The sequence below is a fragment of the Pelmatolapia mariae genome, linkage group LG3_W (assembly GCF_036321145.2).
Source record: "Pelmatolapia mariae isolate MD_Pm_ZW linkage group LG3_W, Pm_UMD_F_2, whole genome shotgun sequence".
Lineage (NCBI taxonomy): Eukaryota > Metazoa > Chordata > Actinopteri > Cichliformes > Cichlidae > Pelmatolapia > Pelmatolapia mariae.
The window spans coordinates 43,180,498-43,196,819 of NC_086229.1; the positions used below are offsets into that span (position 1 = coordinate 43,180,498).

Here is a 16,322-nt window from a genome sequence, read left to right on the forward strand (position 1 = left end):
CAACCAGGACAATCTGCTACTTTATCTTATTTCTGTATAGTTGTATATATTAGGGGTGCAACGATACACAAAATTCACGGTTCGGTTCAGTTCGATACTTTGGTGTCACAGTTCGATATTTTTTCGATATAAAAAAAATGTTCATGCCTTTTTAATTTGTCATTTGTTAAAATTATAAATATATATTTTAACTCAAAAGTAGTTTTTAAATTTAATGTTGCTGAAACAACAAAATAATAAAAAAAATAAATCTATCTGATCGAGAAATCCCTCATCTTTGGAAAAGAGAGTTTATTACAGAGAAATGGCTCTTTCCAAAGTAAAAGCTATACTATACGCTTCTGCTGGGCTATATTCTCAGCAGCATATTAAATATATCAGGTCCCCATAAGGAGAATCATGTGCTAACGGCTGTCTAAATGACTCGGGTAAAGTCTGTAGCATGCGTGCTTGTTGTTTTTGTCTGCTTCCACTTGTCTTTGCACTAAGATGATGTCGGAGTAAATGTGCAGTCATATTTGTCGTGTTCCCACTAGTACTGTCAGCGTTAATCTCGTTAAAATGACTTTAACGCCATAACGCGGCAAATCTCCGTTAGCGAGTTACAGCGGATCGCTCCATGCGTGGGGCTGGACGGCGTCAACACGTTAACAAGCTAACTGCGCTAACGCACTAGTTCCCACCAATTGAGCATTGCGTGGCACATCCGACATACTGTTTTACTTTTGTCCATCAGGGTCATACTTCACATGAAAACCAAGATAGTTCCAAACGCCAGATCTGAATGAGGGTGGGGGAGGTTCAATTTCGGGTAGCGTTGAGGCAGTTGCCATGTTGCAACGAGCTTAGCTTCTGTCTTGCTAGCTTGCGCTGCGCTCAGTGGATCTGCGCTCGACAGTGCAGCCTAGGCGGAGTAGTCGAACGCAGATCCACTGAGCACTCAACACAGACAGCATCGTCAGAAGAAAAGTTGATAAAACAAATTAAATATTTTGTATTGTTCGATACATATGCGTACCGAACCGAAAGCACTGTATTGAACGGTTCAATACCGATACAAGTATTGTTGCACCCCTAGTATATATGTATATTTGAATTTTTTCGTTTTTATTTTTACAGTTTGCAACTTTGATCTGATATCTCGTCCCACTGTATACTTGACTGCATATTGTTGGGGTGACAATAAAACGCTACTCGACTTGATCAAAGCAATCATGACAAAGTTTTTGGTGCAGGGCTCTCTCTATGACCAATTTCACCTAGTGACTGGCAGAAACCTACAGCCGGTCAAGGATTTTTCCCTGTACGGCACTAACGGCTCTCTAGACCTGTGGAACTGAGGCCTAAGTCTGACCAACATGGTTTAAAATTCACTTAACAACTCCTTCAGCTAAATCAACACAAAATGGGAAAAAAAATATTAATGATTCTTCAGCAACAGAAAGTCTGATGCAGGCAGACTCAAGGTAACAACAACATCTATTAACACTGGTTCTGGTTTTCATATAATGCTTTTTAGTTTAGTTTCATCTGTTTTACAGGGGATTTTATAGGTTCCCTCCTACCGGACGCAGTCATCTGAGCGAGGAACAGCAGGAAAAGCGAGGTGGCGTCGACCTGCAGGTGACCCCACTGATCGTCCCCGACCACCGTCGCGCAGGTCTTGGTGTTGTACTTTGCGTGGAGCGAGTCTGAGGTACTACGGCTGTATTTAAACTTCTCCACCTTATCCAGCTGAGAACAAGAAGGGTGGAGAGATTTTTCTTTTAAAGCGTGTGAAAAGAGCAGGTCCAAAAAATGTGCAATGATTCCTAAACGTTAATAATGATTAAAATATCCAACAAATGTAACCACAGAACTGCACAAATGAATGCAGAGGTTATAAATATGGAACCAATGTTATTTAAAATGACAACAATAATGTTCACATTTATATATATAAACTGTGGAAACGACTGAGAAGATGAAACAATGCTGTCGTTCACAGTCACACTTTGAGTCAGCCGTCCCCGCTCTCAGACTCACAGCGAGCGCAGTTAAAGTAAAGTAACAACAATAATAAAATAATCCAATCTGACGACGGCACGTTCAAGTTTAATAAAAGTAATAAACATCACAATGAGAGCAACGAGAAGCTGGTAGGGAAACAGCTGACACAGGGTTAGAGAAAGTTTCTTTTTTTTTTTTTTTTTTAAAGAGAGAGAGGGGAAGTGACCTGTATCTAACAGAGAAGTTAAAAGACAAACATGGAGATATCCTACCTGCCTCATTATGCACTGCAGGACGCCTCTCATTAGCTTCACCACACTCTAGAAACACAGAGAGACGTTTAAATGTCAACATTTACACCTCAGCCTGCACATCTTTAAATAAACAACCCAACAAGCCAAGTCAAAGAATAAAAACACGACCTCTTGACCGCAACGCTCTCCATCCACAGGCGCACACCTACCTGCTCCAGCTCGTAGGCCTTCGCTTTGTCTTCGTCCCGGTCGGCGTTCTTCCTGTAGGCCAGACTGAGCGCCCACACGGACACAATGCTGTAAACATTGTCACGGACCCAGGCGTCAGGCTGATCTGGGCTTCCCGGGAGAAGGCCTGTGACCGGATCCTATGGGACACAGGCAGAGGTCAAAGGTCACAGGCGCTGTAACCTTTGATAGGCACTGTAGGCAATGTAGAGGTAAACTTTGCGAGAGAAATCAAGATTGGATTATTGGACATGCAGTGAATAAACCGTGTTCTCTGTGCAGCCCTTTGTAACCTGCAAAGGGCTGCACACAAGAGAGGCCAACACAATCAGACAGATTCGGAGCGCTTTGGCAAGAAAGACGGGGCAAATATTGCAAAGTCAAGATTGCTATGCTGATAAACTCTTACCCGAGTGTGTACACTTATGCAACCAACTTATTGTACGTTTTTAAAATTTTTATCTCTCTCCCCCCACCTGTTTCATTGGGAATGACTAAAATCAGAGGGACAGCTCAGGTTGAGCAGTCTGGAGACAAGGTTGGAGAGGTGAGGCTGAGATGGTTTGGACATGATGACAGATGGAGGATATATTGGACAAAGGATGTTGACGATGGAGCTTGTTGAGGAATAGAGGAAGAACTCATAGCAGGTTAATGGTTGCAATGGAGGAGGACATGCAGAGTGTTGGTGTGACAGAAGAGGATGGCTGGAGTTGCAAGATGGAGGCAGATGATCCACAGCTGAAACAAGTTAAGTGGTAAAAGCAGAAGTGCTGAATGTGAAGTAGTCAGACACGAACGTCAAGGAAGGTGGTAGGGAAGCAGACTAGGCAGGCATTTCAGATTTCCAAGGTGAGCAATTTATTTACAGTGAACTTAATATAATGTAACTTAACAAAACTTCCCCCAAATCAATTCAATTCAATTCAATTAACAAAACTCAACATAACATGGCTCTGGTAACACAGCTCACCTCTCCTCTCTCTTGCATCTGGTAGAGACTGGCTTTAAATAGGGCCATCAATTTCCCTCCAATTGCCCAGCCAGTACCACTTACTCAACTGAGGGATGTAAAACTCTACACAAATAATTTAAAAACACAAAACCTCTACACACTTCTAATATGCACATTTACACAACTAAATGGCAATATTAACAAAAGGAAAAACATTCAACAAATTCCTTTAAACCTTAACACAAACAAAAGGAAGCATCTCTATGGAAAAAGAAACCCCTCCACTTGGTTTGACCTGCTGATGTCATGTGTGACATCATCAGGATTTTAAAATGAGGAAATGCCAGGCGGGCGTTTCCCCACACCTGACCCTCATGAAAACTGAAAAGACAAACAAAGTAAGTATGAACAAATGACTTAATCTGTAACATAATAAAATATAAAGAAACATAACTTAGTATTTGTCTTAATTTGCAGAATGTTTGATTTGCCTGCAACAAAACGCTTACACAAACAAACCCGGGATAGTGAGTGAAGCAATGTTACTTGACAAATAGCAAATCATAGCAAATACATAGAAACAAAATAATGTGTACAATGTGCAAAATAAAGTAAACACATATGGGACAAATGGAGAGCTTTACAACTGCTCCACCACTTTGTCACACTGAAAAGAGCCACTTCTGTCCTTTTGGATGTACTGAGCTATAGTGAAACAGATGGAGAGCTCATCATTTTAGCAGGACTCACAGGTACACTAACATCTGCACATTGGTACTCATTCATCAACAGCTCAGGGAAGGACTGAAAGAGGTTCTTTGTTTTCCCTTCATACTGGTATGAACCATCAGCCAAATTGTTGGTTTTAAATAGTACATCCAATGTGAAAATGCACAGAAATACAGACACAACAACAGCAGACAGCACAGCATATACTACAACTTTGATGTTTTATAATGTTTTTATGACAACATGCTGATGTCAGCCCATTACAGCGTCATTGTGATGTCGTAGGGCAGGGGTCTCCAACTCCAGGCCTCGAGGGCCGGTGTCCTGCAGGTTTTAGATGTGTCCTTGGTCCAACACAGCTGATTCAATGGCTAAATGACCTCCTCAACATGTCCTGAAGTTCTCCAGAGGCCTGGTAACAAACTAATCATGTGACTCAGGCGTGTTGACCCACGGTTATATCTAATACCTTCAGGACACCGGCCCTCGAGGCCTGAAGTTGGAGACCTCTGTCGTAGTGTAACGTACTGAAAAAATAAAAAGTGTGTGCTACAGCTCTCACGATGCCCTTTCATATGACATATTACTGGATATGGTTTCTTCACATTTCTTTCTCATGGTCAACTTTGACCTTGGGCACTAACAGTGAAGGTCAAGTCCAAATGCTTAGCCAACCTTGGTACTCATGTCCCCCAGAGCCTACTATATTGTTGTGAAGTCTGAAGACAATCTATAAAAACTTGTGGGTAACAAAGTTTTTGGTTTGTTACCCACAAGTTTTTATAGCAGCTCGAGTTGTTATCGACATCTGCCGTCACACAAAATTTTAAAAAAGATGGACTGAAAACTGTGGATGCTAAACTGATAACAAACAGACTGACAGACAAACAAACTGAACCAATTACACACTCCCTCCATTCTGAAAAAAAGACCATTATAGAAAACGTTGAGTCATTTTTGTCAATGTAAACGACGAGGGGAATTTGAAGCATTTTGTATTTGAAGCATTTTGAAGACTAAGCATGCATTTCCCCTTACTGCGCGAGCAGCACAGCTGTAACTGTGCATGCTTCTCTTCATTTCCCCTAAGGTCGGTGTTTGCTAATAAAACCGGATAATTGCAAAGTCCTTTTCTACGAGTAGAGAACTCATAAACCCCTTTCTTCCTGTTATAGCGAGGTTGTTTGACAGCAAAATGCACTTTTCAGATCAGCAAATGTGAATCGCTGCTGTCTGTCTTGCTACCTGCTGCCTAAAGAATGTCCAAATGTCATTTTATCACATGCACAAGACATAGTACGACTGTCAGAGATTTCAACATCAACACAGGTTTCATCACCAACAGAAATGACACTCAAAGTGTTTTGTGAATGTGTTGCAGAAATACAGCGAGGTGTTGTCAAGCTCTAAAAGTGAGAATGGTTCGAGTGATTCGTGTGTGGAACAGCTTGTGTTTAGTTGCTTTTATAACAGGACAAACTGCTGCAGATCTTTTTCACTCGCATATCAGAGTCTCTCAGCTTGCAGCTGCAGCAAGGGCCTCAGCTCTCACTGAGTAACTGTGGTCCTTAGTGCACTGATCCATCTGAGCAGTGAACTGTATACAACTGCGGGCTGGCTAAGCAGCCACTTGGGACTTGTTCAAAAAGTGACCTCACACTGAATTTGTCTACAGGACTACAAACTCGGCGGTGAGAGAGTCCAGGATCACCCCTCCCCAGGCTTCTTACCCTCTTCCTCCAACTTATAAACTCTATAAACTCCAAAATCCAAAACAGTGCTATTACCAGAAGCTTTTCCAGGTGTTTTCCTCTCTTTTAGAGGTTGATTTCCTCTTTAAGAAGGTGAACTGTCCTCTGTCCTTTCTGGGTGGAGTTGTTGTGTTTGATTTACTACTTTAACCTTCTCCTGACACTCAGCCTCTCTTTTACCATCTTTTAATTCCTTTGCTCTGTTTTTGTCTCCAAAGCGTCACTGATCTTATCAACGTGCTCTTCTGCAGTAAACAGGACTCCCTAATCTCTGTAGCTTCTATGTAAACTGTGACAGGACGAAGACACACCAGCCGATACAAGTGTAGATGTGTGGGTTTATCTGCTGTTATTCTCCCTGCTCTTTGCTTTACTCTTTACCCAGATGAAGGAAAATGTTAATCCTGAAGCACGCTGGGATATTTTAAGCAATAATATGATTTTGTTTGTTTTTCTTTGTTGCTGCAGCTCATGTTCCCTGTACTGACGTAGCAACACTGCAGTGCACAAAGTCAGGGGTATCGAGATTATTTGTGCTGTTTTTGGCTGTGCAAAGAACTAAATTCAACACTTTCTGTGGGCCGGGAGGTATCGTACAACATCAGAGGTGGCCAGGCCATAGATTTTAGGTTATCATTGTAGTGGAGGGATGGCATACACAAATCTGAGCACATAGCACAAAGCACATAGACAGGTACACTAGCACTGTAGTTGCAAATTAATAAGCTGGATAACTCAAAGAAACAAAGTGTGGGAGATGTCTGATCACCTCAGAGTCTAATATTTTAGAGTCTAAAATGAGGCCCACAAATTTCTGTTTTAGAGGAACGCTGATGTTTTCATGCACACACCAGCAGAGATATTTGGGCTTCAGAGCGTCTCTGAACTGAATGCAGGCTGCAGCCACAGGAAAATGTCTCTCTGAGCCAAAAGTCAAAGGCACATTTCATGTTTATGTGCAGCCAGATTCATGGGAGCAGATCGGGCTGTATGACTCCTGTGCACGGAAACAAAGGCTTGTTACTTTCCGTTAACATCAGGATTAATTTGGTTGCCTTAAATGGCCCAAACTACCAGCAGCTCTCACATTCAGGTTTGTGAAACAGGCTAATTTGAGGTGGCTGTTTGTTTTAAAGCCTCTGAATAGAAATATGATGAGAACATTGTTTTGCTTGAATGAGTGAAGAAAACTAATAAACTGACCAAACTGAACATGAAACAGCTTAATGAGACATGCTTCATTCATTAAATTAAAAGCATGTTAATAAACAACAAGTCTGAACTTGCCTGGTGTGGCCTTTAGTGAAAGTGAATATGACACCGCTGTTGAAGGTCGACTCTCTCCCAGTGTATGCGACACAGGGAAAACACACTGACCCCCCCCCCCATTTTTAAAGTTGATCAAATTAAGTAAAGTAAATAAAAATGAATGACTGAAGAGAGGGGAAAAGAAAATAAACTCAAGCAGTTATGACTACAAAAACCTTAAAAAAAAATAAAACAAAACAATACCAACAATACTAGTTTCCTCTATGCAGGATGATAGAGGGGTCTCTTAATGTCAGTAATCAGGACTCGTTCTAATTATGGTAAATGGCCTGCTCTTGTATAGCGCTTTACTTAGTCCCTAAGGACCCCAAAGCGCTTTACACTACATTCAGACATCCACCCATTCACACACACATTCACACACTGGTGATGGCAAGCCACAGCTGCCCTGGGGCGCACTGACAGAGGCGAGGCTGCCGGACACTGGCGCCACCGGGCCCTCTGACCACCACCAGTAGGCAAACATGGGGTTAGTATCTTGCCCAAGGATATTTGGCATGCAGCCAGGAGGCAGCCTGGGATCAAACCACAGACCTTCTGATTAGTTACCTTCTGACCTTCTGATTAATTATGGGCAACACCTGCAGCCCAATTATAAAATATTACATCAGAGACTGCAGCAGCAGTTATTCAAACAGCCATATTACAGGGGTGTTCACACAGAATGGCTGGGGTGCCACTACCCCCTGTAAAATATGGCTGGCCACCCACCATATGAGAAATATTACTCTAACAACCCCCATTGAATAGAAAGCATGGCTAGGACCACTCAAGTACTTCACGAATGTACTTTAAGTATTTGTTGCGCCACAACACTTGTTGGTAAGCTTTTGATGAATAAAATGGTACTTGTGTAGCACTATTTTACTCTAACTGAGCAATCTGAACACTTTTGACTCAATCACACACACATTCATACAAGTGCTTTTCTCTATATCTGAGGGTCTTGTCTAACATTCATGCACACGCTCACTCTGATTAGGGGTTCAGTACCTTGCAGGAGGATACTTGGACATGCATACTGGAGGAGTTATGAAATCGACCCCCTCTACCCCCATTTGCCTTAATGAAGCACTTACATGGGTACTTTTACATTAAATACTTAAAGCTTCTTTTGCATTTAAGACTGGACTATCGCGCCCAGAGTTTTTATGTAATATTGATACAAATTTAAACGTTTGTCTTTATTTCTAATCAAACACTAATGTCCCGTGGGCCCCCCCATTTAAAACACTCTGAAACCGCCCCTGCAAGAGGATGTAAAACTTAACATGTCCGCATACTTTTGGCCTCTTCAGAAGACGTTGACATAAAATGGCAAAAACTTCCCCAGTGCATGAAAGACCTCCATTACACTCACAGCTGCACACTCACTGTCCCTGCCCCCCACCACACACACACACACACACACACACACACTTCAGGGAAAGTGTGTGTGATTCAAAGAGCTCTGCAGCCTTGCGAAATATCGCCCTGCCTCACCTCCTGCATGCATGAAAACATCCGAGTTTATCTCGCAGCGGAGCAGCTAACACTGCCTGCACACATGACACCACCTAAGTGTGTATTTTAAAGCTAAAAGTCGCTAAACAGCTGTGAAACAACAACGCTTCACACTCACTTGGTGCCGCAGGATAGTCTGCTGCACTATCCGGGCATAGTTGTCCAATTTAACGCCCGAGTTGCTCCGGCTTCTCATGGTGACAAGTCAACGGTTCACTTCAGGAGGGCAGAAGGAAAACTCTCTAAAAGCTCCCCAGAAAAGTCATTTCCTCTGCCCCTCTCTGGGGTCCAACAAGCCGAAAAAGAGGCCCGCTATTACGGTGACCGGAGGAGCTTCTGCCCGGCTGTCATAAAAACAGCTCGGCGGCAGCCTGGAGCTGTAACCTGAACCCAAAGCTGGCTGCGATAAGCTGGTTCCCGGAAGTACCAGTACCAGGAAAACACCGGAAATGTGGAGACTTCAAAATAAAAGCGTAGAAAGGGGGAAAGGGCTCTGCACTGTTATCCTATAGCTCAAAGATGTCAAACTCTGTCAGTGTAAAAAAAAAAAAAAGTTTAAGTACACTTTTAGTCCTGGAGATATCTTAATATTAGAAAAAAAGAAGTGCAATTTCAAAATCAGTCTTTATATAATAAATAAATGCTGCTGTAGTAAATTAAAGAAATCTGTCAGCAAGACTCTTTGGGCTTAAAATGCAAGAAATAATTGTGTAAAACTATAGAAAAGAATGTCCTGTAATTATAAAACAGGTTTTTAAAAAAAAAAAAAAAGTTTTAATTCTGTAGTAGTGAATAAAAAAACAGGTCACTTACTTCTTCTTCTCTTACTTAATTATTTTGGTGTAGTATGAATGACCTTAGGGGAGGTTTTATTAGTAGGAAAAGCTGTAAAACTAAGAAAAATAGAGTTTAAAGTCCAACATTTTTGCATTCCTTCATATTTTCCACACTGGGCCAGAATGAAATAAGTGGGCCAGGCCGATTCAGACACCTGGGCCATATGTTTGACACACCTGCCTTAACTGAACTGCTTATTCTGGGAATACTGACACATGAACTACACATCAATATAATTAACCCATTTTCTCCCAGTCCACCATCATGGGGGGCGGGGGCTAGAACCTATCCCAGTATGGTACACCCTGGACAGATCACCAGGATGTTGCAGAGCTAACAAAGACAGTCAGACAGCCATTCATACTCATGGGCATTATAGAATTAGCAGTTAACCTAACCCAACTCTGGGGCTGTGGGAGGAAGCCAGAGTACCCAGAGAGAATCCATGCAGACACAGGAAAAACATGCAAACTAAGTATCTGGCTGATGGTGGATTTAAAACTTTTTGCTGTGAGGGAACAGTGCACTGCCATGCTGCATTATACTATACTTAAAGGCAATGTAAAGAAGTTTTTGGTAAATACTGCCCTGTGCAATAGTCATGACTCTGAGATAGACTGAAGTGGACTGGACTTTACTCCTCATCCACTGACAGCTGGAATAGCCTGCAGCCCTGTGTCATTATTTGTAAATGTCTTCAGGATTCGAGTGGGAAAGCTTGTCCCAATTGTGACCAGCAGATGGCAGGAGTGCACAGTGAATAAGAGCAAGTTTCAGTTTTTAAAAAGTGTGCCTGAAGATGTGCTAATTTATGTGAAACCACCCTGTTATCTGCTGATTTGGAGCCTTGAAAAGGGAATGTTGGGCAGAAACAAAAGCTTTCTTAAGATCCTTCCTTACCAAATGTATTTTGTTGAATTATTGTAGTATTGTAGCATAACTAAGGGAGCACTAAGTATATGCTTTATCAAAATGGAAGGTTTTAAGGCTAATCTTAAAAGTAGAGACAGTGTCTGTCTCTTGAATCAAAACTAGAAGCTGGTTCCACAGAACCACAGAGCAAAGTTCTCTGTTGGGGTGATACGGTATTATGGGGTCTTTAAGATAAGATGAGGTCTGATTATTTAAGAGCAGGATTTTAAATTTGATTCTGGATTTAACAGGGAGTCAGTGAAGAGATGCCAGTGTGTAAGATATATGCTCTTTCTTTCTAGTTCCTGTCAGGACTCTTGCTGCAGCATTTTGGATTAACTGAAGGCTTTTCAAGACGTTTAAAGGACATCCTGAAAATAATGAATTACAGTAGTCCAGCCTAGAAGTAATAAAGAGAAGAAGTAGTAATACAAAAGTAATAAATGCATGAACAAGTTTTTCAGCGTCACTCTGAGATATCACTCAGGATATTTCAGAGTTTTCAGTCACTGACTTTTTTCTTCTCTACAGAACTTTGGGATAGGCTCATGACTCAGACCTCACAGAGTTAAGTCTCATACGTACACAGTATCTAGATATTACAGTTAGTTAAGTTTATTTAATCAAGGACAGCACACGATCAAAAAGATTTTCACTGTCTTTTCTCTCTGTTTCTCTTGTCCTCTATTCTTCTCTCCTTGTCCTTCCTTTTTTCCTTTCTCGTCCCCCGGTCCTGTGCGTTCTGATTGTCATAATTTAAAAGCAAAAATAATAATAATAATAAAGATCAAATAAACTATGAAAATCAAGTGGACCAGTATAGCAAAAGCCAAATAAATATGTTGGGCATTTATCTTGGCCTTCAGACAGTAATTCTGATTGCTACAGTGCTGGACAGGACAGGCAAAAAAAAAAAAATCAAGGACAGAACGTAAGACAATATTACATAATAAAACAATGCAACCTTTGTTTTGTAAGGCAAGGCAAGGCTAGTTTATTTATATAGCACAATTCAACAGCAAGGTGATTCAAAGTGCTTTACAGGGACATTAAAAAACAAAAACAAATAAAAAGGATGATTTAAAATGGAAAAAAAGGAACAGTAGATAAAATCAGTAGTTAAAATCTAAGTTTTGAAATTTAAGCTTAAAAGTAAAACAGTGCGGATTTGGTGCTTTATTCAAATGCAGCCGAGAACAGGTGAGTCTTCAACCTGGATTTAAATAAACTGGGTGTTTCAGCTGATCTGAGGCTTTCTGGGAGTTTGTTCCAGATATATGGAGCATAAAAGCTGAATGCAGCTTCTCCATGTCTGGTTCTGACTCTGGGAACTGATAAAAAACAGGATCCAGATGACCTGAGGGATCTGGAAGGTTCATACTTGTACAAAGGTTTTCTAGCCAAAGGTTAATTTGCAAACCCAATCCTTGGTTGGACACTCAGAGTTATTATAACTAATAAATGCATGTTAGGAATAGTCTGTTATCCAGCCACAGCAAAGCAGCCTGGTTTACGTCAGTGTCAACAGGTTTGTTTTTGTTTCAGCCAAAATAGGTTTTGTTTCAACAATACCTAGTTTTAGATTGTAGTTTAGTAACCTTGATAAAGGCACACACTTTAATTCTCTGTATGGTCCTGCTGTGCACCAATGGGAGGCGTCTCAGTCCTTTCCAGTGACTGACTTTCTGAAGCCTCACCTTTCTCTGAGATAGAGCATAACCTGGTACACACTGCTTTTCCCCCTCACAGTAAAACAGCTTGGCATTCATCTTTATACACAAAATAACACAGCAAGAATAGCAGTAAGACACATTATCACTCAGCGAAAACACGTTTATCACAGCACATAATGTTAAGGACAGTTGGCAGTTACAGCAACAGCAGATATGATCTCTTCTTTCCTCTCAGAGATGTTAGTGGTATGAGTCTGCTTATTATTCATGCACAAGAGTAGTGTGTGTGTGTGTGTGTGTGTGTGTGTGTGTGTGTGTGTGTGTGTGTGTGTGTGTGTGTGTGTGTGTGTATGTCCAAAGAAGTTAAGTAGCAGCACTAAAATCTGGGACTCTCCACCATTTGACCCTAGGACTGAAGAAGCTTCTTGGATGAGAGGTGAAACGTCTTCAAGCAACTTCAAGAAGTCCAGACGCTTTTCTTTCCTTAGACTACGATGACCTGGATGACTGAGAACCTTCACGGACATATAGCAGCACTAATATATTACATTTTTTAACATTAAAAACCTACCTGTTAATTGCAAAGCTTGTATGACAGCTTTTTGCATTTGAATATGCATTAGTGATATGTCATGAAGTGTGGAATGATCTTTTAATCTTTTAAACAGAGTATATTTGTGAAATTGTGCTAAATGTATATGTTAAATTAGCATCTGTGTTTTTACAATATTTTTATGTGGGGAAAAAAGTAAATTTCCATGACAAAAAATCATGTTTTTTTACAGTTAAAGATCTTCCATTTATTTTATAATTATTGTTTAACACCTTCTCATAGTTGATTACCACGCTGCACATGAGCCTCACAGCTCAATAGCCAGAGAGTGTTTCTCCTGGGTGTTTTGATGCAACACTTCTGGTAAATGGACTGATTCTTATGCAGTCCTCAACCACCCAAGCACTTTTTCTTTGCTTAAGCGCTTTCCACCATTCACTCACATTCATACTCTGATGGAGGCATCTGAGAGCAACACGGGTTCAGTATCTTGCCCAAGTATATTTGGCATGCAGAGAGGAGCAGCCAGGGATCAAACCACCAACGTTCTGATTAGAAGATGACCTGCTCAACCTGCGTTACTATAGTAACCATGAAGACTTGAGTTACATATTGGGTCAGGTACAGTTTGGACACGTTGTGCTGACTAACCTAGCTGGGCTGTTTAGTTGTACCTGAAATGTCTTATTTTCATACATTGAACTTTAAGGGGGATGCTGCAGAGATTCAGCGATGTTCAGCGACTGCTTAGAGTTTATTTTAGGTGTTGAGTAGCTGTTTCTTTTTTAGTCTGCTGGTCTTACTTGTTATGCTCTGTACCTACTTTCAGAAGGCAGCAAAGAGAAGATGTCCAGGATAAGAGTGGCCTCTGAGTAGCCTTTTACTCTGGAGAGAATTCAGGAGCTTGTAAATGTCATCGACAGAAAGAAAACAGGGGCCAATTATTTTTTCTGTTGTCCTTACTACCCTCTGTAGTGTGTGTTTCTCTGCTTTAGAGCAGCTGGCACACCACACAGATACCAACACACTCTCTATGGTGGAGCTGTAGAATGTCAGCAGCAACTTCACCTTTCTGACTAAGAAATGGGCTCTTCAACTGGGCATGCATATAAGTTTAACTTATGAAAGTTTAGGGGAATTTTTTTTAACACCAGTAAAAAAATGATAAAATATAAATGCAAAATATTTGTATTTTGACCAACTCTTGACTTGAAAGTGAAATACGTTTCTGGAAGATTGACTGTAGTGACAGCGTAGAAATATGGAGTAGTACAGGACCATGAAGAGAGAGTATATGAGCTTCACAAATGACCTGGAGAATCCAGAAATTACAGAATAAACAAGCAATAAATAATCAACTAAAGCCCGTGCAAGAAAGAAAGAGAATGAAAAAAGCAAAGAAAAGTAATGAAGTTGTGCAAAATCAAAATGTCATAAATCAATAAATATGAAACGTTTATAGGCTAATTGTATGTCCCCTTTCACATTTTTCTCATTCGCCACCAGTGTTGGGCAAGCTACTTTGAAAAAGTAATTAATTATAGTTACTAGTTACTTCTTCAAAAAAGTAACTGAGTTAGTTACTGAGTTACAAGATTCTAAAAATAATTAATTACTTGAAAAGTAACTATTGGGTTACTTTAAAAAAAATGTTTAATTGGCCATTTTAACTACTTTTGATTTTCCCTCTACATTTCACCTTTACTTTGCCTTGTTTGGTATCATTCTCTTCAGCACAACCTCACGTGTCTGAATTTACAGTTATGTTTTCATTTTGACATACTCTATCAACACAATTGATCTAAAATCAGACAAAAAACACAAAATCCAAGTAGAAAAAGTTATATTTTTTACTGTAACAACCACAAACATGTTTAATGAATCATATTTCATAACTTTAAATGTAAATATAAACTGTAAATTTTAAAATCATATGCACAAGTTTTGCAAACAACAAAGTTATTTGCAGCCATTTACCTTTTACCCCTTTTTTTTAACCATTTCAAACTATTTACAGAACAATCAGCTGTTCTTCAATAAGATGCCACACAAATTATTTGTGCCACTCCAAATATTTCTGTCCACTATAAAGGAGAACATCACAGCCTGATACCTGCAGGTCTGACAGCAGCAGGTGTATCACTCCTGTTTCTACCTGGAGACAGCAGTCACCTTATTGTCCTGACACACAACACAAAACTATCCACAACACTATACACTAACTACACAAGACAACACATTAACTACACACTCCAAACACGCTAAACGTCACAAATCTCTCACATCTCTAAACTTGCTCTCTCTCTCTTTTTCTGCTGTCTTTCTTTCTCTCTCTCCCTCTCTCCGTCACTCCTAAAACTTCCCCCTCTTCCTAAACAACCAAATGTCATGTTGCCATATCATTTTTGATTGGTCGACATGGTGCATTTTTCCACCAACACGAAAGGGCTGTTTTTGTTTGTTTTGGTCATAAGCAGAGAGTGCTTGCTAGCGCTGTCCTTAGTAAACGTGACAAAACTATTGAGGAAAAAACACACGTATATATTGTTTATCATGACTCTGGTTTTATGTGGCCTATCAACACAATTTAAAACTGGTATATATCACCGTGTTGCTTTGTCATCTTGAAGTGGTCATGTGATTGGCTTACCACGACTACTTTATTCTTCCTCAGTCAAACAGCAGCACTCATGCGGTTGTTTTGCCCCCTGAGCTCCAGGTGTTGTGCCAAAAAGTGATGGTCGGGCAGAAAGTGATTGCTGTCCGCGGGAGCGCGCACAGCTGCTTAAAGCTGTAGCGCCCAGATTACTTACAGCTACTTCCGTGCAACTGATATAAGATGCGGTAACCTGAACACAGCTTCAACCGTCTGTTTGTTGACAAAATAGTAACGCGACTGCACCGCATTTTCTTGTTAGTAACGGTAACGGCGTTGTAACGATAGAAATAGTAATTAGTTAGATTACTTGTTACTGAAAAAAGTAACGCCGTTAGTTGTAATGCCGTTATTCCCATCACTGTTCACCACACATACGTTTACTGGGGGCCACCTTGATCATTGCTTTATAGCAGATATATTGTATTCTATACATGAAACCTCAGTGAAATCGTTGGGTACTCGTGTTTGTACACAAGATGGCACAGAAAAGACAGAAGCTAAGAGCACCATGAAAACTCTGCTGTGCTGTCTTTTTGGATCTACTTGTTGTTGCTGCTAAAGGAAGATCTTTAAATTCAAAGCTAACAAAAACAAAAGTCCCATCACAACACCTCTGTCTTTCAAAGTAGGAGTTTACGTGAATCCCAGGACAGGTCATCAGTCCTCCTACAGCGTCTCTGACATCTCTGAACTTGCAAATAGCATGTCATAAGATTCTGCATGTTATTCCTGTAACATGAATTGCATTTTGAGTAATTATCTATATATTAATTGTGCATTTTATTGTGTAACTGCTTTTTGCATTTGTAAACTAAAAACAAATCTTTGATTAGATTGTAGAAGTCCACAGAGGGGAAAATTGAAACCAACGAGTGGATGTTAGCAAACAGTCTGTAAAAGAAATATGAAACTAGGCTATAAATACACACAAGGGAATGAGGGGAAGTGGA

The 16,322-nt window shown here is 40.5% G+C and overlaps 1 protein-coding gene across 8 annotated transcripts in view; it reads right to left on the bottom strand.

The window, feature by feature from the left end:
• phka1a (phosphorylase kinase, alpha 1a (muscle)) overlaps nt 1-9,119 on the bottom strand; it is a 36,464-nt gene extending 27,345 nt beyond the window's left edge. For 7 of the 8 annotated variants that reach the window (XM_063469442.1, XM_063469441.1, XM_063469440.1 and 4 more), the window contains exons 1-4: nt 8,857-9,119; nt 2,453-2,611; nt 2,262-2,309; nt 1,566-1,734 (exon numbers count right to left, since the gene is read on the bottom strand). In XM_063469442.1, the coding sequence (XP_063325512.1) occupies nt 1,566-1,734; nt 2,262-2,309; nt 2,453-2,611; nt 8,857-8,934 (454 nt within the window). In that variant the 5' untranslated portion in view covers nt 8,935-9,119. Of the gene's footprint in view, nt 1-1,565; nt 1,735-2,261; nt 2,310-2,452; nt 2,612-2,947; nt 3,187-8,856 lie in introns of those variants that run through there. The other variant, XM_063469437.1, reaches the window with a different exon arrangement.
• Between the last annotated feature and the right edge of the window lie 7,203 nt (nt 9,120-16,322).